At 39.1% G+C, this 22,969-nt stretch overlaps 1 protein-coding gene across 5 annotated transcripts in view; it reads left to right on the top strand.

Moving 5' to 3' along the window:
• The window catches only part of CHD9 (chromodomain helicase DNA binding protein 9), an 88,016-nt gene extending 66,712 nt beyond the window's left edge, over positions 1-21,304 (top strand). For 2 of the 5 annotated variants that reach the window (XM_054269565.1, XM_054269566.1), the window contains exons 22-38: positions 304-463; positions 1,377-1,466; positions 2,259-2,362; positions 2,482-2,599; positions 3,292-3,349; positions 3,694-3,736; positions 3,895-4,114; positions 4,235-4,437; positions 4,667-5,575; positions 7,699-7,862; positions 8,774-9,046; positions 9,813-9,981; positions 10,916-11,055; positions 11,498-11,719; positions 12,504-12,632; positions 14,644-14,748; positions 16,007-21,302. In XM_054269565.1, the coding sequence (XP_054125540.1) occupies positions 304-463; positions 1,377-1,466; positions 2,259-2,362; positions 2,482-2,599; positions 3,292-3,349; positions 3,694-3,736; positions 3,895-4,114; positions 4,235-4,437; positions 4,667-5,575; positions 7,699-7,862; positions 8,774-9,046; positions 9,813-9,981; positions 10,916-11,055; positions 11,498-11,719; positions 12,504-12,632; positions 14,644-14,748; positions 16,007-16,870 (3,971 nt within the window). In that variant the 3' untranslated portion in view covers positions 16,871-21,302. Of the gene's footprint in view, positions 1-303; positions 464-1,376; positions 1,467-2,258; positions 2,363-2,481; positions 2,600-3,291; positions 3,350-3,693; positions 3,737-3,894; positions 4,115-4,234; positions 4,438-4,666; positions 5,576-7,698; positions 7,863-8,773; positions 9,047-9,812; positions 9,982-10,915; positions 11,056-11,497; positions 11,720-12,503; positions 12,633-14,643; positions 14,749-16,006 lie in introns of all 5 variants that reach the window. The other 3 variants (XM_054269562.1, XM_054269563.1, XM_054269564.1) reach the window with 3 other exon arrangements.
• Positions 21,305-22,969: the final 1,665 nt, after the last annotated feature.

The raw sequence follows: 22,969 nt of genomic DNA, 5'->3' as shown, positions 1-22,969 counted from the left end.
CATTGCTGCTTTGCCTTAGGTTTGATGGCTTAACCAAATGGTATTTAGTGTGAGCTTTCATTCCAGTTCAGAAGAACCTGTTCTGTTTCATGGCAGGTGACAGACAGCCCACTCCTCTTCTCCCCCTCTCCTTTTGGTCCTTAGTGGTGATGTGTACTCCAGAGATGCTCTGAGACACAAAAAGTCTCACATACTGATATTAGTGTTGATCCTGCACTGCAGATTCAATACCTGTTTAGGATATGGGAACTGTCAATTTTGTGGGCATCTATATCTGTACCTGTAATGTTTTACATTATATAGGCTTATCAGCCCCTGTGCCTAGAGGAAGAAAAGGAAAAAAAGTGAAGACCCAGGCTAGCACTTTTGATATACACAAAGCAGAATGGCTTCGAAAATACAATCCAGAGCATCTGTTGCAAGATGAAGGCTACAAAAAGCACATAAAACACCATTGCAACAAGTAAGCAGTAGTTGAAGTTTGAATGTCTTTCAGTTGTTTGTTTTTTCTTCTAGTTTCTCATTGTGTTAGACTTTAAAATAGTTGTGGCAGTAGGGAGAAAGAAGTTTTAATGGTGTTAGTTTGATTAGAGTAAATAGGTCATTGTGTATTTGGAGGTGAACAGATAATTTCACATGTAAAATAATTCTGTTACAATTTTTGAAGAAACTGTTTTTGTCTGTGGAGGGATCCCTTGCTAACATGTTTGGGATGCCTTGCAGCAGCCAAGGGACTAAAGAGTGGGAGTGCTTATCAGAGAGACTGAAAGCACTGAAGTTGTTGCCCCTCAATCTCACATGCTGTTTCCCTGGCATGTTTTCTAGGCTTCAGAGAATCTGAGCTACCAGTTTGTGAAGGCTTAGTCATTCATGGCAGTGAATGAGCTTGGTGTAGATAAACGATTTTTCTGTAGCAAAAGTTGCCATATTATGCTTGGACAATTCATACAGCTGCAGTCAAGAATTGAGATAAAGCATGGAGAAGTCATTGAGGTCACTAAATTGTGAGTGAGAAGGAAATGAAAGGTTAAGGGGAGGCTGTTCACTGTCAGCCCACTCGATCCTCTCTAAGGATATGCTCTAAGCAGGAAAAGGGAAATAGCACTTTGTTCTTAGCAGTATTTTATGAAGCAAGTGAAGAGTGTTCTGCTGACCCTGGTCTTCAGGATTTGAAAGAAAATTTTGAAATGAAACAGTTTGTAAATGTGATTACAATAAAAAGTCTTAGGTGAAGAAAGTGAAGTGAAAAAGTGAAGAAAGTAGGTTTTAGGAAAATGACTTGAAATGTCTGTGATACAACAAAAGACAAAACAATCCACAATTATTGAAAGCTTTTTGAGTTCTAATACTTGTATTTCTCTTTTTTCTTCATTTAGAGTCTTACTTCGAGTAAGAATGCTATATTACTTAAAGCAAGAAGTCATTGGTAATGAATTCCAAAAGGTCTTTGATGGAACTGATGCCAGGTGAACTACAGAGAGAGTATTTTTACTTGTTTATTTCAAATGTCAGATGAATATTCAAGAATCTGCCTAGACCTAAATAAGACATGTTAAAACTAAATATGTTTATCCTTAGGCTGTGAGGAACATGTTTTTGTTTTCTCTTTGTTTACTAAACACTTCATCAACTTGACGTGAGGAAGTCCTGATTCCTCTTCATGAGTCTAGCTATATAAAGTAAAATAATATGAGTCAAATAGACTGAAAAAGTGAGTGAAAGATAGAATTATGTACTTGACATGATAATTGGCAGGTTTTCATCTGCTTTTGATTATGTGCTGTGTATTCCATTAATGCCTTCATTTTTTTTTTTACTTTTTTTTTGTAAAGGCAACTATTGCTGTTTGGAAATTCTTGAACTCACTACTACAGGAGCTTATGGCAGTCAGAAAGTTGTAATTTGATTCAGAAATACTAGTGAAGAACAGTCCCTCTCATGCTATTAAACACTAACACAGATAATCCTTGGTTTGCAATGTTGTGCAAGCACAAGCTGCTGAAAGTTGGTGAAGTTCACTTAGAGAGGAAGAATGTTGTGTATTGGTTTTGCTTTTGTAGTCTTTCCCTGTTACTGGTCTCAAATACTAAATACCAAGCTGTCTGAGTGTTTTGTATTGCTGGTTTTACTGTATTTGTGTGCTTGAAGAGAGAGGTTTAAAGTCCCACATGAAGTAGAAATGTACTAAGAAAATATAAAAATTTATTTCTTCCTCTGAATTCTATTGATGTTGGTATGCTCTTGGTGATTGTCTTTAGTGAAATTGATGTTTGGGTTCCTGAGCCAGACCACTCTGAAGTTCCTGCTGAGTGGTGGGATGCAGATGCAGATAAATCTCTTCTAATTGGAGTTTTTAAACATGGTGAGTAATAAGGGTAACTGTGTATGCACTTCCCCACACCCCAAAATAAAAACCCCCTGCACTCAAATTTTTTTGTGTACTCTGGAAGTTGAATTTTTGCCACTTTTTTTCTATTGTAGGTTATGAAAAATACAACACTATCAGAGCAGACCCAGCTCTTTGCTTCTTGGAAAGGGTTGGAAAACCAGATGAGAAAGCAGTTGCTGCTGAGCAGAGAGCAAATGATTATATGGATGGGTATGGAAGGGAATGTTTTGGGGCCTTAAAGCAAGCAAATTTGAATTTACATGCTGTACCTTTTTCTCTTCCTAACTGATTTTACATGAGTTTGGTGTCATTATTGTAAGGGATTCCACTGTGATTTTACTCCCATAGGGTGGAAAAGAGGATTGGTAAAATGACTACTGAAGTTTGGGATTTCACAGTTAGGGAAAACTGCAACAACCTGTTATTTACAAGGATTCTACCTTGTGTGGTTATGTTAAAAATGCTACTTAGACACTGAAGTGCAAAAGCATTCAGAGGTGGAGTGCTACAGACCTGTTCAACTTGATTTCAGGTCAGCTTTTGATGTCTTAGTCTTGTGTAGCTGACCAGTGACCCCAGTAGATCAATGTGAGAATTACTGGTTACTGCTGAAAGAGAGAACTGCTTTTATTCATTGCCTCATCACTGAGGTTTTCAGTTGTATTCAGTTGTATATAAAGGTATTCATCAAAGAATACCTTTGGATGATACAGTTACTTCTGGGGAGCAGGATTCACGCCAAAGCTGCCATGAAATACTTTCTTCATTTCAAACAGAAAATTAAATACAGTATCTTAATAAATTTAAATCAGCTTTACTCAATTGAAAAGAGTGTAAGAACTTTTCAGTTAGTAGTGTAAAATATTACTAAAATGGTGTCTTTTGTGTTGAAATTTTAATAGGGATGTGGAAGATCCAGAGTATAAACCAGCACCAGCACTGTTTAAAGATGACATAGAGGTATAGTAGGCACCAATTAATCGTTCCTTTTAACACCCATTCACTTAGACACTTCAACACACGTTCACTTGTAATGTAATACTTCCACCTTTTTGTTGGGCAAATTATTACTTTTTTTTTCTGCTGATAAGGCTTGTTCCATGAGTTTCTGAAGTTGTCTGGGTGGGTGGGAATGATAGGGAATTGCTGTATAGTTCTGATGTATGCCCTGTTAGCCATTTATCCAAACTATTTGTTACTTTTGTTCTTTTTCATATTCAGAAATTGTTGTAAGATGTACATTTAACCTAAGTCTCTGGAGGAAGCTATATTTTAAATTGTGCTTCTCTTTTGTTTTTTTACAGGATGATGTTTCATCCCCAGGTGATCTCGTAATAGCAGATGGAGGTAAATCCATAAAACTACGAATCTGAGCCAGTTGATGTTGTGTTTAGAATTGTTTAATTCTTGTGATTCTTATTTAAAATCTAATTAGCTAGTGTAGAACCATAGACACCAGCAGTAATCAACTTCTTTACTTTTCCCATGACTTGGTTTTCATATAGATGGACAAATGATGGAAGGGGACAAAATCTATTGGCCCACTCAGTCTGCCTTAACAACGCGTCTGCGCCGCCTGATCACCGCTTATCAACGCACCAGTAAAAACAGGCAGGCCCAGCAGATCCAGCCAGCATTCCCAGTACAAACCAGTATGATGCAGCTGCCATATGAGGAAGCTGCACTAAATCCAAAGATGGCTGCTAAGATTGAAAGACAGCAAAGGTATGTGCAGCATGCAAACGTACTTTTTCAATCTGCCCTTACATAAAAAATGGTAAAGACATAATGTGTGAAACAGTGAAGAAATTGACAGAATTTCACATCTTTTTCTTGCTGGTCAAGATGGACAAGAAGAGAAGAAGCTGACTTTTACAGAGTCGTGTCCACATTTGGAGTGGTGTTTGACCCTGAGAGGGGACGGTTTGACTGGACCAAGTTTCGAGCGATGGCTCGGCTGCACAAGAAAACTGATGAGAGCTTGGAGAAGTACCTGTATGCATTTATGTCAATGTGCAGGAGGGTCTGTCGCCTCCCCTCAAAAGAAGGTGGGTGTGTATGTTTTTACTTTTTACATTTGTATTGTCGGTGCCTACCTTGAAAAGGTTTTTCTTTCATGTGTAGAAGATAAAAATGGGGGAGGAAGAATTAAGGAAACCTGTTGAGGGTAAAATTGAAAACTTATAATGGGGAGACATATCTTAACTCATTACTCATCTACGTAAAGTACTGATGTGTTGGTTTTGGCCGATTCTCATTTGTTTTGTTCTAATCCAGAGCTCGTGGACCCAAACCTTTTCATCCAGCCCATCACTGAGGAACGCGCTTCCCGGACTTTGTACCGCATCGAGCTCCTGCGCAAAGTGCGGGAACAGGCCCTCAGGCACCCCCAGCTCTTTGAGAGGCTAAAGCTGTGCCAGCCAAACCCTGACCTGCCTGTCTGGTGGGAGTGTGGGACTCACGACAGGGATCTGCTTATTGGAGCTGCTAAGCACGGAGTCAGCAGGACAGATTATCATATTCTTCGTGATCCTGAACTCTCATTTATGTCTGCCCAGAGGAACTATAATCAAAACAAAGTGGCTCTCTCAAGGACTTCTACTCCACTCTTGCACCAGTACCAGATGGCATTATCTGCTTCTCCTCTTACACCTCAGTCAAGACTGTCAGATGCTAAAGTGAATGCTTTTGAGGACACAAAAGCTAAAAATGAAAATCTGAAAGAGGACCCTCAGTCTTCTGAAGAGGAATCTATGTCTACAGAGGAGACACAGACAACACTGAAATCTGAACCTTTGAGTCCCAAAAATGGCACCCCAATACAAATGTCAGACCACAGACCTAGCGTGAAGGCTGAGACAGACAGACGCATGGTGGCAGCAAGGACAGAGCCTCTAACGCCAAACCCAGCTTCCAAAAAACAGAGAGTCAGCAAAAGGGGGTCTGACTCTAGCTCTGACTCAGATTCTGACTCAGATAGATCATCCTGTTCTTCCAGGTCATCATCTTCATCCTCTTCATCTTCCTCATCTTGTTCCCACTCTCGATCTGGCTCTAGCTCTTCATCATCCTCATCTTGTTCTTCAGCATCTTCATCGTCCTCCTCGTCGTCCTCATCGTCATCGTCGTCATCATCATCATCGTCTGAAGAGAGTGATAGTGATGAAGAGGAGGCACAAAAACGTGGTATGTGTGTAGTCTTACTTCTGCAGTATAATTCTTCACTGAACTAGTTTATTCTTAATGGAAAAATGTCTTTAAAAGGCTTTTAGATCCCACAGAAGTTAACTTTATTAAGCATAATGTAAATAAACATATTTGCTTGATTCTTCCAAGTGAGTTGGAAGAATTTCAGGAATACTGCTTTTTGTTTGCTCCATATCAGTGCCTTGGTGAGGTACTTAGGCTGTGTTGTGATCCCTAAGCAAGGTTGCTGTGCATGTGGTTCATGTGTGGGAGACTGGCATGGGCAGCATTTTCTGGAAATGTACTCTCTGTGTGTGTATCCCCTATTATGGGTTCTTTTCCTAAACAGATCCTTTAGGTTTCCCTGTTTGTTTTTTCCACTCTTGCTCACCTGTCTACGTATCTTACTCATATGTTCTTTCATAAAACTTGCAAGCTTCCTTCTGTCCAAACTGGAGTCATGTCAGCTGATTTCTGTTGTGAATTTTAGTGCCCAAATAATGTTTTTGCACTGAAAATTTTCAAACACTTTAAAACTTTTCAAAAAATTCACTTAAAATAAAACCTGCTTAGCCAAGACTGAGGTGGCTGCAGCACATAAGACCATGTAACACAGACACAGTGAAAGCTTCAAACTGGAAGCAAAAACCTCTGATAAAGTGATTTAGAGTTTTTAATAACCCAACCATTCATTATATAATACACTCCTTACTTTGCTGCTGTGAAGTGGCCTCTATTTCCCCCACTGAAAGTCAGAATATGGAAAGATTTCTCTATGTGATACAAACGGTAATAGAGAAGGGAAGAAAATGAAGGCAGGCAGTGGGATGAAGAACCTGGTTTTTTTCCAATGCCTAAGAGGAAAAGGCATTGTCTTAATCAGATGGATCTCCTTGTCCATGGAGATGACAAATGGAAGCCATGGGGTTAATTTACTGGGGAAATGATTACTGAGCAAGTAAAATTCCACTTTGAGAAAATTACTAATATGCTGCTGCCTGTAGCAGGGAAAGGATGTTTTTAGAGGAAGCAGTTGGTGTGCAAACAGTAAAACAATGACAGCAAAGGAATGCTTATATAACATAAATATTCAGATAGAGATTGTGGTTACCATAAGTGTGCTGCAAGTCCAAATATTAGGCTTGTTTTGTACCAACTCACTCTGTTTAGGCAAATAATCCTGCCTTCCTCAGACTGCAGAATCTCAATAATCAGATGGCCTTTTTGTTTTGGAGGGGTTTTTTTGGTGGTTTTGCTGTTAGTTTGAAGAGATGGGTATAGGCTGAAAAGTTCACTTAACTTAATCTGTATTATAATTTTAAGGCCAGGTTTTATTTCATTGGTGATTCAATGGCAATGGCCCTTTGGCATACTTTCCACATTTCCATCTCTGAAGGGAGTGCTGGATTCTATCAGATGACTCAGTACAGAGCTGTTGTTAAGGACAAATCTAATTTCTGAAGAGCTGCCCCTCTTGCTCCTTGTGCTACTGTAGTAGTTGGATTTTCAGGCAACAATTTTTTTTTGTTGTTTCAGACTGTTTCCCCATGTCATAGTGAAATTTCTGTTGTCTGAATGGAGGCAGAAATGAAATACTAATAATGAAATATAAGAAAGCCAGAGGACACACTGGAAAGATAATAGGGAAAAATCCTCAATGATCAAAAATTGAACAACTGAATTATGCAGGCACACATGTTCAAGGCATGGAGCATCCAGTATTCCATGCAGTAAACGAAATGGTTCTTTTAAAGTACTCTCCCAGTGGGTTTCCCATGTGCTGGTGATAGACACCTTTGCTTTCAATTTAATTCTATGCTTTAGTGAATGTTGTCTTATCAAATATGTTAAGTGAAGACTGTCTGTTAGATGATTCTGAAGCATGTCTGTTTCCAAATAGCTAAATGTTCAACATCTTCAGCTTCCAAATACTAACAGGAATATGTGTGGAATTTACATCTCTAGAAAAGGATCAGCCTGAAAAACCTAAGATATTAATTCTTCAGTTTAACTTTGTGTTTGGACTTTCTCTGAACATTGTTGTGTGTGTTTTATTCACCTGGACCTCTTACAGTGAGTGTCTAATTCCCTTACAGCATAATGATTTTGATGGTTTTATTTAGCAGAAGGAACTCCACATATAAAAGCCTATGATGAAGAGAGTGTGGCCTCTCTGAGCACCACACAAGATGAGACCCAGGACAGTTTCCAGATGAACAACGGGACACCAAATTCTGGTTATCTCCTACAAGGTGGATACATGTTGGCTGCATCCTACTGGCCAAAGGCAAGTTCATAATGCAGCCTTGAAAACCAAAATAGTACCTGAAGGTGGGCTCTGACATGAATATTCTGTTAAGTATGTTAGAACAAGTAAGCAGGGTCAATAGCTGTAGGATTTGAGCTTCAGGACCTTTTAGATGTTATGTTGACTCCTGAAACATGCATTTAAATCTAGGTACTGTTTTTCATAATTTTTGAAGGTCCTTGACACATTGTGAAAAATTACATTCAAAGTGTAAAAAGTTGACTTATATCAAATATAACAGAGTTTTGAACTCATAAATAAGTGTTTGTTTACAGAACTTGTAATTTTAGCACATTTATTTGACAGATAACTGTGAAATGATCAGTAAATCCAGTAGTTTTTGTAGTCTTCATGTACTTAGCTGAGTTTATTGGGACTTGAGAGCTGTGTATTACAGAGGTGTGTGATTATCTGTGTTTGGTGCCCAAAGGATGGGAATGAGGAATTACATGGCTTTGGAACATAAAAGGAGACATAAATAGTAATCTGTAGGTTTAGTTTTGTAAATGGTATTTGCTGTATGGTATGGTGCTGCTCACAGGTTCAGATCCTGCTAGTAGTGAGTCAAAGCCACACATACAAATATTGCTTTGGTAGTTACCATATCTTCCCATTAAAAATCAGGGAGATAGTGTATTTCAGTCATTTGCCAGACCCTGCACAGATGAGAGAAATCGCATATTTGTTTAGAGGTACATAGTATTATGTACAGAAGTGCTTTCACAGATTTACAGCGAATCAGTACAAATCCAGGAACTTCAAAATCTTCAAGTCAAAGTCCAGTGATAAAAATGTTGTCGTTTCTCTTCTCTGTAGAATTAAGAGCTAATACATAAAAGTAACAGTGTTGGTGAGCACTGCTCTTACAGAATGACTTTCTCATATTTCAGGACCGAGTTATGATTAACAGGCTGGACAGCATTTGTCAGACGGTGCTGAAGGGTAAATGGCCTTCAGCCCGAAGGAGCTACGACAGCACCACCGTGGCATCCTTCTACACCACCAAGCTGCTGGACAGCTCAGGGGCAGCTGCAGAGTACAGTGAGCCCAGTGCACCCACACCCCCTCTGGCAGCTGTAAAAGAAGAATATGAGCAATCTCCCCAGCTGTCAAAGGTGAAGAAGCATGTACGAGAAAAGGAGTTTACAGTGAAAATCAATGACGTATGTTTATTTTTATTGCCCTAGGACCTGGTTGCGATTGCGGTGTGCGGCATGCTTTACCTGCAAGTGGCTGCCTGCTCTCACTCTCACTTCTTCACACACTTGTTTGTGGGTATTTGGGTCTGCTGCTTCTGGGCACTGAGTGTTTGGGGTTTGGGTTTGGTTTTTTGGGGAGGGGGTTTTTCTGTGTTCTTTTTTTCTTTTTTTTTTTTTTTTCCTTTACTTGCTTAAGCCACTGGAAGGAATCTTTTTTTTTTTTTCTGAATTGAATTTTTGCCATGCTGATGCTTCCTCAGACAGCTTGTTTTATGCTGTTTCTAACAAATCTGGTTAGTATAAAAAGGTATTTCTGCTGCTCAGCTTTTTTTTTAACATTTCAACAAGCACTTTATTATTTCATGGTCTTTTAGAGGATTACAGGAAAATTTCCTGGTTTAAATGCAGGGTAGAAGCTTCAAACATTTTGTTTATCTGAAGTTTGAGACGTATTTGTAGCACATAAAAATATGTGACTAATTGCTCTTGTAGTTGGGTCTAGGACTGGATTCAGGAGGTAAACACCTTACCTGTGTGTGGATTTTTCAGTTCAGATGAAATTTTTGTTCATATTCTGGTTTTACATGGAAGAACAAGATTGTACAAGGTCTAACACAGTATTTTCATTCTTTCTCAATTCTGCTGGAGTAACTGTATGTGAAATCCTGATTGTGAAGTAGTTCTTTCTGCTTCAGCAGAAGCTCTTCTAATCCTGGCATTTATTTAACAGGAAGGTGGTTTGAAATTGACTTTTCAGAAGCAGGGACTGTCTCAGAAAAGGCCGTTTGAAAGCGAGGAGGGTGCATTGGGTCAGCAGCAATATCTGGCTCGGCTCCGTGAACTCCAGAATGCTTCAGAAACCAGCCTTGTCAACTTCCCCAAATCACTTCCCAAATCAGGTACAAAACATGTCAGAAAGGAGAAGGGCAATGTAGTATTCAGTCTGCTGGGTTCTTCTGTTGATGTCCACGAGTTGGCAATGGAGAGAGATGTTTGCAGTGTTCTGAACTGCAGCCTGGAGAAATTCTCTCCAGTGTGAAGACATTCTCCAGTTTGGAGCACATGATGCTTTATCATAGTGTCAATTACTGTAATGTTAATTTAGTAGAATGATGCCATTATACACTGTAACTCCCTCCAAAGATGATTTTAATAATTACAAAGTGCATCACTGTACACTGACAGTAATCAGTTTAACTCAGGACTTAATGTGGCTACTTTGTAAATAAAGATGAAGAGTTCCAGATTTATGCCTCTGCCAATTTGAACTCTTGATAATCTTCCTTGTGTCTCATATAAAGAGGCCATGGAGGACAATTGGAATCAATTTTTGATTTATAGCCAAAAACTTACAGCTTGTTTCATAACAAGATAACAATAGGTATACTCTGACAAATGCAAATGAGCCTGAAGTAAGGAGCTAACATTTGGATTAAAATATTGGAAATTATTAGAAATGGGTGCTTAACTTAGACCAGCTTCTGCTTCAATTTTGCAACAAACCATTAAGGTCTTGCTGAACATTTGTTTAGGGATGTCTGCCTCTCTTTGTATATGATATCAACAGTTGTCAGTAGCAATCATCCCTACATGGATAAATTTGGAGGGGGTGCAGGGGCAGTAATGAAATTTTCATACTAAAGTAGCTTTCAGAACCTGATATTCATGATGCTTTAAGCAATCATAAAACAAAGGGCAATTTATCTTAGCTGTTACATGTAGAAATTGCATGCACTTGCAATAATTAAAATAATTTTATTTCCTTTTTGTATTCAGAATGTTTCTCTTTATAAAACAAGCATCTGACACAAGTTTGATTGCATCATTTATTAGGTACTTCCAGTCACTTAACAGCCAGTGCCAATGGAGTCATCGTTGACAGTCAGCCTGTAGTCAAAAAGAGACGAGGAAGAAGGAAGAATGTGGAGGGGGTTGATGTCCTCTTTATGAATAGAAATAAACAGCCTAACCATGTAAGTAAACTTCATTCTGTATCCAAAAAATAAGATCAAAATTATTATTAATGCCTTAAGTGAGCATAACCAGCTCTCCCTGCTCCACAAAAGCTTGTAGTCAAAACTTTCAGGTTTGGGATATTTTTTGCTGATAGTTTATGATTACACACAGATGAAAACTGGTGGAGTGTCATTAAATGTTAGATATATACAATAGAAATAACTGTTTTTAAAATGTAACTTGAATTCTGATGAACTTTAACAATGTATTACTAAAAATTTGTTGCTTGACATAGCAACCTTTGGACATACCTCACTGGGCAGTGTCTTGAAGGGATTTCTTTGGCATGAGCAAGTCCTTGAGTGTGATCTGCAAAACTGCCTTTCATTGACTCATACATGAAATAATTGTGATGGCTTGCTTTCAGTGCAGTACAGCAGATGTTTTTAATTTCTCCAGGTTAATCCAGGTATTAACTCCTGCCAGGTTGCTGCAGGAATAAACCCAGCACTCACCTACACACAGTCCCAAGGCATGCTCGATGCAGAGAGCCCAGTTCCTGTTATTAACCTAAAAGATGGAACAAGGCTTGCAGGTGATGATGCCCCTAAAAGAAAAGATTTAGAAAGGTGGCTTAAAGAACATCCTGGATATGTTGAAGATTCAGGAGCTTGTATTCCTGTGAGTATTTCTTTCACCTCTCCCTAGCTAAATAGTACAATATTTCACATATTGTGTATTTTGGTTTGTATTCTGTGTTACAGGGAATTATTTCTTTGTTCTTCTGTTCCACATAGAAAAAGGAAAATGTCCATTTCCTTTTACAGTGTGAGGTCTCCAACCCTTCTTTTTGTCTGACAAATGTAATTGCCAAGAAAAGCAATACCAAATCAAGACATTTGATCTTTGTATGATTTCACTTACTATTTAAAAAATTATCTAAGACAAGAAAACTCATATTACTGTGGTACTGTCGATAGGAGGTGAAAATGTGTAACAGCATATTTAGTGATGTGCACAAGGATTAAAGAACTTACTGTGGAATGCATCTCATACCTACAGTACAGTGCTGTGGTAGTGGTGTTCGTGGGGGTATGGTCTTCTCATACCGTTACTTCTGAATTTGATGTTTTTTAATGGAAGAAAACCATATGTATGATATCTAGAATAACAACCTTCCTTCTCCATGAAGGTGATACAAAGCAGCAGCAATCTTCCAGACAGTTAAAGCACTGTTAAAAACTGAAAAATTAGTAAAGCAATGGGCAGAGGCGTCAGAGAAATTATGTAGTGCTGTTTACTGGGCTGCTTATTAAATGATTGTGAATAGGTACGGGTATTAAAATATTTCTGAAGTTGAAGTTGGCTTCTGATTAATGCCTGACTCAAGAGAATGCACAGAGATCTTACTTTTTACAGCAGTTATATCAGAAGGATAATTGGCTTTTTAATTCCTTTCTAACAGAGGATGCAGCTGCATGATGGGAGGCCCAAACAAAAACGACACCGTTGTCGAAACCCCAACAAACTGGATGTTAACAGTTTAACTGGTGAAGAACGTGTTCAGCTCATAAATAGAAGAAATGCAAGAAAGGTATTTATGATACTGTTCCCATTCTCATACTCCCCAAATGAAAAGTTACTCCCAGTGAAGAACTTGATATGCTACACTTACTAAAATTTTCCCAGTATAAAATGAAAGGTTTTTGTTTTAAAGTTTTGGCACAGAACAAAAAATGTAAATTTCAATCTTCTAGTAAATATTTTGCTACTATGAAAATATGTAAGATACAGATAGAAACTTAGCCCATGGTTTATTGAACTGAACACTCTGTATGATGCAGTGTTTGTGCCATTGACTCACAACAGAGGCAGGGCCACTAAAATAAATGTTCAAAATCCATTATCAAAGTGGCAACTTTGTCAGAAGTTTGAGATTTTTTTGTGATCTTCTCATTACTATTTTTGGCAAAATTGTTTTGGTAATATATCTGCCATAGAAACTTGTCCTTTGGAATTGAGGCAATCCTCTGTACTGGATGATTTTGCTTTTTGCTTTTTTCAGTAATGTCTGCCATTTGCCCTTTGTGGATCTGCCAGTAATATTGGCTGTCAGTCACATTTGTAGGTGAAATGTTGGGGGAACAGGAGAACAAAAGGAGAAGGGGAATTCTTGTGTGAAAAGGCAGCAGTGGAAGATGTGAGAGCAGGTGTTGGATTGAATTTTTGTGCAGGTGGTCAGAGTTTGGGAGCAGCACAATGCATTTGAACAGGTTCTGGGGAAGGCTAAAGGCAATATTCAAGAAAAGCATGCAGAACATCAGTGATGTCTGTTGAACAGATCTGGCCAGATGTGTTTGATGGTGTCTTTGAATGTCAGTGTAGCACCAGAGCAGCAACGCAGGGGGAATCTTTGAGCTGTTGTGTCCATGTAAGGAACATTTTCCCTTTCCCTTGTGGCACTGCCAGCTTCTCTTTTTGTTAGAGCAGCTACAAGGGAAGCAGGATGGGGTTTTTTTGTATGCTGCTATATTAAGGTCAGGAGCTTTGTCCATCTGTACAGGAGAGCAAGGCAGAATTTGAGTCTTTAATCTCTTCAGTGTATTGAGACAGCAGCTCTGAAGGGGAACCAGAATGGTTGTGAGTCTCTTGGAACTGAGATCTGTGGCTGCTCTTCAAGAGCTGTGCCCTGAGGGATCTTGTCAAAGTTGAAGATCAAGAAATGAGAGATGTGATTTCTGTTTACTGTGAAAACCTGTGTTTTCATGATGGCTTTTTTCCTCTCAAATTTCCACTCCATAACTGGTGCTTGGATACTTAATTAATACCAGGTTTTCCATGTATAAGTTGTCTCCAATTTCTGTGTGTCACCAAACCTGTTTTTTCTCATTTACTTTTTTAGTTCTGTAATACTTTTGAGCAGCAGGGAGTGAGGGCCCAAAAGTAGCCTAGAAAATATGAGTTTAAGTTGCAGTTTATAGAGAAAGCTAAGCAGAAACTGGAAAATTTTCTTCTTTTTCTTTCTGGATCTGAATAATTCGTCTCATTAATTTAAAAACCTTACTTTCCTGCTTTTATGCTTTTATTAGGATATGCTGTTTAGTACCTTTAATTTGGCATTTTTTGCATGAAAAAAACCTCAGGAAATTAATTCATGATTGCAGAGCCTCTTAAATATTTTTAGAAGTTGACTGAGATGAGAGAATAGGACTTATATACTGAATAAAGGAAAAGCTTAACAGGGTTGTACTTACAACCTTCTTGGTAATACTTGGACCGCTGTTCTCTGTTCAAGTGGTTGCTCTTCCATTCATTGCATGTCTAAATAAATATTAAGTATTAAACATCAGTGGGAATGTCAAATACTGAAGTCTTGAATTGAGTTCAATAGATGAGTTTGAGTTTAGTAGATTTAGAACAAATCACATACACATCTATCACCAGGAGTCAGCCAAAAGCTGCATCATGCTCCATAACTTGAAGTGAGGCTTTATTTGTACTATGTAATTCAAAAGGTAAAACAATGAAACAGTGTCAGGTATTAAAGTTGCCTTTTTTCTTATCAGTTTTCACAAATTCACCGACTTCTATCTTCTGCTTCTCAGGTTGGGGGTGCATTTGCTCCCCCTCTGAAGGATTTGTGCAGATTCTTGAAAGAAAATCCAGAGTATGGAGTGGCTCCTGAGTGGGGAGACGTGGTAAAACAGTCTGTAAGTATTTGCAGAATAAGATAACCATGACATGAAATGTATCTGAAAGGAAACAAGGCAAATAGAAAAAGCATGCATGCCAAGAGGTGTGATTTTCATTTCTGGTATTACATGAACAGCAAACATGAGTCAGTGTCAGCTTTCTGCCAGCTCAGTTCAGTAAATGCTTTGCTGGCACAACTGGAATAGGAGAAAGGGGTGGAACAGTGACTGGCAACCCCAAATTAGAGATTTTGTTGAAGATGCTGTTAATACTGTGACTTCTCATGTCTTAAATATAGTCCAGTGGCTTTTAGGAAAGATATTAGCCAAGAAATCATTTAAGAAAGAGAATACTTTCTCTAAAGTTTCAGTTGGGAAAAAAATTCTTATTTTTAAATATTTATTTTACTTTTAGCATGCACCTCTGATAAATCAGTCTTGCCTTGAAAATAAGGACATATTTTGAACTTAAAGAAGTTGTATTGTATTGTATCTGAATAGAGGTATAAATACTAGCAGAATTACTTTGAGAAAGTAGCAGTTACCTACAGTAGAGGAGAACAGAACTTGAGTTCTGAATTGCTCTGGTTGCATTAAGCTAATACAAATCAGAGTTATTTGCTAGGGGAAAAAGGCAGTTGTACCATAGTGTTGAGTTATATTTGATCTTATGGTTGCCTTTTTAAAAAAGAAATTTCAAGACAATAGATTTTAAAGGGAATATTGGTATTCATTGCAATTCTTTGTTGTTAGGTAGGAGGTCTTAAAGTGGTGAAGGGATACTATACCAATCTTAAATAGAAGTACTAAGAATTTAATTTGAATTCAGGTTGAGTCTTTATTGGTTTTTCTTCAGTTTATGGATGAGATGAAATATGAGGACATTAAAGAGACACCAGCAAAAATAAAAAGGGCTCAGGGATTGTCGGTCTGTGTGCAATCACACATATTTAACTTTAAATTGAAAACTAATTAAACTGTCAAGTGATTGCTGTGTGATAATATTTCAAAGCAATGCTGGTTTAGATCTTAGATGGAGCTTGCTCCTATAATTAGCTGTATTTGGCTTGATGTGCCAGGAAGCCATGAAGGGTGGGGTGGCAGAGGGTGTGAGAAGAGCCCTCACAGTGGAGATGGGCTGTAGACATTTGGGATAGCACAGAGTCAGCCGAAATTCCAGGGAGCTGCTGCTCTGTACACTCGAGTTCTGTGTTTGCTTTTCCTTTGCCATCCTGAAGATCCCGAATGGCGCTAAAGTGCCGCTGTGTCTCTGCAGGGCTTCCTCCCCGAGGGGATGTTCGAGCGCATCCTGACGGGCCCGGTGGTGCGGGAGGAGGTGAGCCGCCGGGGGAGGCGCCCCAAGAGCGAGATCGCCAAGGCCACGGCGGCCGCGGCCGCAGCCTCGGCGCACAGCGTGTCCGTGAACCCCCTGATGGCCAACGGGCTGCTGCCCGGCGTGGAGCTGCCCGGCCTGCAGGCCCTGCAGCACAACCTGCACAACCTGCAGTCGCTGCAGGTGACGGCGGGACTCATGGGAATGCCGGCCGGCCTCGCTGCCGCCGCGGGAGAGGCCAAGAACGTGGCTGCCATGTTCCCCATGCTGCTGTCGGGCATGGCCGGGCTGCCAAACCTGCTGGGCATGGGAGGGCTCCTGGCAAAGTCCACGGAATCCGCTGAGGAGAAAAAGGGAAACGACGCGAAGGAGACGGATGCAAAGAAGGAAAGGACAGAAGACCAAAACACGGACACTGGTGGTGAAAACTCTGTTTCCAGTTCTCCTTCGACATCCTCTGCTGCCGCAGCTGCCAATCCTCTCTCTCTTAACCCTTTACTTTTGTCCAACATACTTTACCCAGGGATGCTTCTCACTCCAGGCCTTAATCTTCATATCCCAGCTTTGTCTCAGTCTAATATTTTTGATGTACAGAACAGTGAAAGCAATGACACGGGCTCAGCCAAGCCCACAGAAGAAAAGGAGGAAAATTCTAGGGTTAGAGATCAGGAAGACAAAGGGGGAACAGAGCCAAGCTCTCACAATGAAAACAGCACAGATGAGGGTTCAGAGAAAGCAGATGCTTCATCTGGATCTGACAGTACATCGTCTTCATCTGAGGATTCGGATTCGAGCGATGAAGACTGACCCCAGACTCTGCACTTAAATTATAAACTGATTTTGAATTTATTCTTTAATTATTTCATTGTAAATAACCCAGTGTTGAGTGCATCAATGATTTACTGACCGAACATTTCAGTATTTGTTTAGAAGTGCAAACTGCTTTCAGAGACGTTTTGCATGTAATATTTCTTGAAGTTCATAAGTTTCTGAACTTGTATGTACTATCAAATACACAATGGTGTAAAATTACAACAAAAGGCATTATAATTTTGTTGGGGGGTTAATTTTATGAAAATAATGCTCAAGTAAGAGCTGTATATTTAATATATTTGCAGTGAACACAGAATACTTTATGCATATTATTGATTTAATTTGAATATAGTTTTACAGCCTCCTTGACACTTATAATTTACAGATCAAAACTCAGCAATAATTTGGGCAGCTAATGAATGTCATGAAAGCTGTAGAATCTACATCACCATCCATTGCTTTAATTACATGAAAATGCTCTAGTGTTGTGATGCACTGCTGTTTCCAATTCAGGTACAAGTGTGTTTAAAAGAAGATGATAAATTTTTCCCAATTAGCCAATTAAACTGGCTACCTGTTACCTCAGCTGAGTTAGTTTAGGAAGTTTACATTGGTTTCTATTACTTGTTTTCAGGTTTTGTTTTGTTTTTTAAAGACATCCTGTATAGCATGTTAAAATCTGAGTTACTTGAGGTAAGACTGTTGGGGTTTTCTTTCCCCCTTATTGCAGCTGTTCTCTTTGACAGCAGTAAGGGGAAAATAAAGGAAAAACTGTCTTATCTCATGCTACTTGGCACCATGTAGGTCTATTTAGTTTACACCTTGCAAAGTTTTGGGCTCCCTCTGCAGAATTAAAAGTCCCAAAATGAGGAGTAGTTTCCCTAAGACTCAGAAGAGGCAAACTGTCATAAAGTGCCACTGAAAAGACCTTTCAACACTGCATAATTCATGTAAAAATTGTTTGTTTGCTTTGTTTGTGTAGATTTCTATTTGTGTTTTATGTCATAAAACCTCCTGGAGTTCCCAGTTAATAATGGTAAATAAAGTACAGATAGTTTTGAACTCCTTTTGAGTTTAAACTTCTCTGCAGATTTAAATCTGACTAAACATTATCCAAAATCATTTTTGGGATATCACTTCATATATTATGCTGAGTTACCCACTAAAGAAAAAAGCACTTTGAATAGTAAGGAAGACAAATTATTCCTAGAAACCACAGTAACAGGGCATAAGGCATCTCGTTTCAAGTCCAAATCCTTAGAACCCTTTACTATATAAAATCTGTCAAAGATTTGATGTGTGATATGATTCCTCCTCCTTCTTAAGCTGCTATTACTCTGACACAGTCAAGGCCCAGATTCATATTTACAGAACTTCTGAACTGACTGAGACTTCAGGTGACCTTGGTTACATCATTTGCGGTCCAAGAATAGGCAAGTGTTAAGAGAAAACAGATACAGGTACTAGTGAAAGTCATGGAAAAAGCTTTACAAAGGGATAAATTTAAAAATAAAAAACAAAAACTGTATATTTTGATATAGTTCTGTTGCTTGCTTGTACAGTAAAACAACTGTGTTGTTTTTTATCAAGAACTTTACCAATGAAATATAAGTTTCTATGTGCAAAATAACTAGCCCCATGATTAGAAGCAGTATTAGGTGTAATTACACAATTATACAAGTACCATTTGGATTGTGCTGGTTACGTATTTTCCCAGATAGTATTCTGATTTTTGGCCCTTCATGCAGTGTCTTAGCAATAGTGAAAATCAAAAACTGCCAAGAGAAGGGGGTAGCCAATTTTTCTTCATTAAAAGAAAAAGTATTTCATATTTAATATTTTGCCCTTTGTGTAATATAGCACTTTTATTTAACTAGGATGCATCTATGAAATAGCCAAAGTTTTACAAGCAGTTATTAACTTCGTTTGCTGATGGAGTATGTCAACAATACCATCACTTCCCACCCTTCCCCCACAAAACAAGTCCTAAATCTTGTGGCTAAAACCTAATTTATATCAGATTTATGAAATAAAGTATTTTCCTATTATGGTCAAGTAAGTTTGGTTACTGTTCTAGTGATTCTTTCTATGTAATAAGGCAATTACAGTTTCAAGTAATGAAGGCTGGTGTAGACTTGAACATAATTATATTTGGGTTATTTTTCATCAGTTTGATCCAGAGGGGGAAAAAAGTGTCCCACTATCAGCTAAACTATATGCAAATACGGTTGTATAAAGTTAAGGGTTATAAGGAAACCTCAGTAGAATTACACTAATACTGAAGTTAAAATTAAAAGGATATCCAAGGTGATGATAAAGTGTGTGTTGGTAGTTACTAAAAAAACCTTAGCTGTTATTGCCTTGTATTTCTATCCCTTGTTTCAGGCTTCATGATCCAAGTCTTAGTCCAGGTTTTTTTTGGACATTTGCAATATTTGCCAGTTGTGTTCTGTGTAGTCTGAATTTGCTTTCTGTAGTTGAACAAGCGTCTTAAAAAGTCATTTGTAATTTATTGAATTACTTTCTATGATGTTCTATAGAGCAAATGGAAGTTTAATTATTTTTTATTAAACATATTCTTTGACTACCCGTGATGTCGGCCTCAGTATGTGAAAGTAATGCTGTGTAAGGATTAAACATGGATCTTCCAGCAGCAAAACTCAAGTTTTCAGTGCTAAGTTTTAAAACTGAAATTACTCTTAAGACCTTAAAAAACCCTGCAGACAAGCCAAGGACATAACACACCTGCTGCCCAAGACCATGGTTTACTCTTGTATAATTTTACTGGGAATCTAATTCTCTTATCTTACAATCAAACCAGCTGTTACTCCCACCCTTCAGTACTTATGGTTGGAAAAGAATGTATGGTCTAGGTTCTGGGCCAAAAGTTGCCTTAATTTTAAATAAGCATGTTGGCAGTGAAGTAAGTATCTTTTCAGTCTTCTTTAAAAAAAAAAAAAAAACAATTTTGCATTACTTTCCACATCTTAAATAAAGTTTTTAATTGTGTACACAGCACTTAACTATTGCATGTATTTCACACAGGGCACAGACATTGCTCCTGAACCCAAGTTGTCTCCTGCTTGTCCTCTGACACCTGGCATTGCATTTGAATGATCCAGTGGTATCCTTATTTATTTCAGTCTGCATTTTGTCTTCAGATGCTGATCATCCTTTTTGAGCTTCTGCAGATGTGTGCACAGGTGATAGAAGTTCACATGTACATGAGCTCTGTGGTCAACTTCTCTTTTCCATGGAAGTCCTGCAAAATCTCTTAATAGTATTTTTTAAAATTAGTTTCGGAATCCAGTTGTCTTGGTCTATAAATTAAATATAAGGATCTATTTTTCAGTGGAAATATTCCCCAGAAAGGTGATCTAGGCACTATATTGGTGGTTAGTTTCTGGCACTCCTTTGAAATTTTTCCAAACTGTATGTGTGGGGTATGATAATTAGAGAAGCCTCCTAACAAGGTGTCTAGGGAAAAGTCCTGTCCTATTTGTTTTATTTTGTGTCTCAGAAAATTATTTGTGCCATGTTATTTAGTAATACATTTTTCATGGATTGCTCAGTGTGACCATGCTGATCACCCATTAAAATGAAGGTTTGATGAAGGTCTAATTCAAGCTGTAGCAAGATGAAATGTGCCTGGTGTTCAGAGTTAATATAAAGGGATGTACAGGGTAGTGTTACATTAACTTATTTGTGATGTGCAAGTTACTAACAGCTACTTTTATAGGCAGTTTCTGATGTAGTTCTATTATACCCATAATTACCTTCCACATGAGCAGGCTGTTTCAGTGCAATGTGGGATATACACTGCTGTAGCTGACCAACATTTAAAATTTTACATCTGTGCATTGCTGGACCTTGGGCTGGTGGTGTTGTCTGTAGAGCAGACTAATTGTTCTGGTGTAGCCACGGGAGTTTACAAAATAACTGTCCTGGCTTATCTAAATGTCCCTAATGTTACACAAACAGACAGTATAATTTCTTTGTTACATTTAGAGGAAAAGAAAATAAAGATAACAGCTTTCCAAGTTCTTTTCATGATTTTTTTATTGAATGCTGCCTCCTTTCAGGTTCTTTCATGCAAGGAAGGAAGGAAAATGTAATGCCCAAGATCCTTCATGAAGTTAAACTGGAAAATGAGGATTTGTTTGCTCTGCCTCCTGTGTGCTTCCAGTGTGAACAAGACCTGACAGTGCACAATTCTCATTAGTGCTCCAGGTAAGGTCTCATGAATCAAAGGGAGGCTGGTTTGGGAAATTCTTGGGATCCTACTGACAGATACAGTGTCATCATCCAGAGAGAAGAGAGCACTTTCCCTAGTGCTTGCCAAAACTGGTAACAGTCCTCACACTGTTTTCTGCTCTCAGACAATAAAAGCATTTGATTTGTAGCTCCTCTGCTTGACAGTGTTTGACCTGTGTGCTGCAGCTCAAAGCAGGGGCAAGAGCATGCTCATGGGAAGATTGCTGAGACTACAGGACAGTAAAATATGTATGTTACTGGGGGCTAGCCAAGCAGCTGTGAGGGACTGGGGCTGAGAGGGTGTTTGTGGCTGTGCCTGTTACTTGTCATACTAGTAGATCTAGCATCTACCAGTAGTCAAAATCATTTAAATAATTAACATGGCATATGAGGGTAACTTTATTATTCTTTCATCTTTTTAATGGGCATGAGCGAGAGGGAAAGGGGGGAGAAGTGAAGCTAAGTTCTCAGGGATAAAAAACATTTCACTAAAATGGTTCTTGAGTTTTCAGTATGCCATTAAATGAAAACTTTTCAAAAAAGTTTTCCACACAAGAGCAGTCAAGTTAAACAATTTCTTCATGAAGTCCTGATGCATGAAACCATAGGGAAGTACGCAGGTGTAATCACAGCATTATAACCTTCCCTTTAACCCCAGCTTTGTCTTTCAATATTGTGAGGGTTTGATCTTCCTTTTTTTTTATATGAGGGATTTTTAAAGAGCAGATGAATATTTCTCAGTAGAAGTTAAATGCTGTAATAAGTTATTGCTGCTTTGTGTTTTAGTAGATACTGTGAATTTAAAGCCCTACATCATTTGTATAGTCTGAGTGGCAGAGAGCTTCCCATCAATGCTCTGCATAACTCAGAGCAGGAACTTGGCCTCACTGCAAAGTTCACAGCTTCTCTGTGTTATAATAAAAGATGTAAGATTAAGTACAACCCAATCACTTGTTTTTAATGTTGTAAGTTGTCCTGGTAGTCTGGGGGCTGCAGGTTTGGGGTGGGGGGACCCTGCTGGCGTCACCATCTTCCAGTGCTAGCTTGGGCTTTCCGCAGTTCTCAGTGCTGGGTATCAGTGTGGATTTGTGTTCTGAATCACATCTCAGGTCAGTCAGATCATCCTTTCTTGACATTTTTTTTCCCCTGAAGCTGTCAGCCTTCATGAAATACCAGTAATACAAAGGTGACAGAGTCAATAAATCTCTTTTAATGACATGCAGCCTGTTTTACTGATCACTTAATTGACATCTACCTGCCCTAGGACTTAAATCTTATTTTTGGCAGCCTCCTCTCTGGTCGGCTGGGACTTGACCAGTGGGAGCTATTTCTGTCTCTGTTTCCTACCCCTCGCTATGTACAGCCTGTACCCCGCACTGTGTGTGTGCACAGCCTGTACCCTGTGTACATATTTGTGTGTATATTTGTGTACAGCCCGTACCCCGCACTCTGTGTACATATTTGTATATATTTGTGTATGTATTTGTGTACAGCCCGTACCCCGCACTCTGTGTATATATTTGTGTGTATATTTGTGTACAGCCCGTACCCCGCACTCTGTGTATATATTTGTGTACATATGTCTGTCTAGCTCGTGCTCCGCACTCTGTGTACATATTTGTATATATATTTGTGAATATATTTGTGCCCAGCCCCTGCCGGCCCTGGCCGCTATCGGCCCGTTCCGGGCTCCCCTCACGGTCCCGGCCCCGCCCCACCCGGGTCTCGCGCGCCTGGCGCGCTCCCGCTCCGTGCCGCGCGCGCGCCTCGCGGTGCGTGCTAGGAGCGCGCGCCGTGCGCCTGCGCGCGGGCAGGGCGGGCGGGCGCCCCGCGGGCCAA

The sequence above is a fragment of the Melozone crissalis genome, unplaced genomic scaffold (assembly GCF_028551555.1).
Source record: "Melozone crissalis strain CALT ecotype California unplaced genomic scaffold, PUWL_Pcris_2 ptg000007l_1, whole genome shotgun sequence".
Taxonomy (NCBI): Eukaryota; Metazoa; Chordata; class Aves; order Passeriformes; family Passerellidae; genus Melozone; species Melozone crissalis.
Note: the sequence above shows the minus strand (reverse complement) of the source record. Positions and strands in the feature narration are given on the sequence as shown.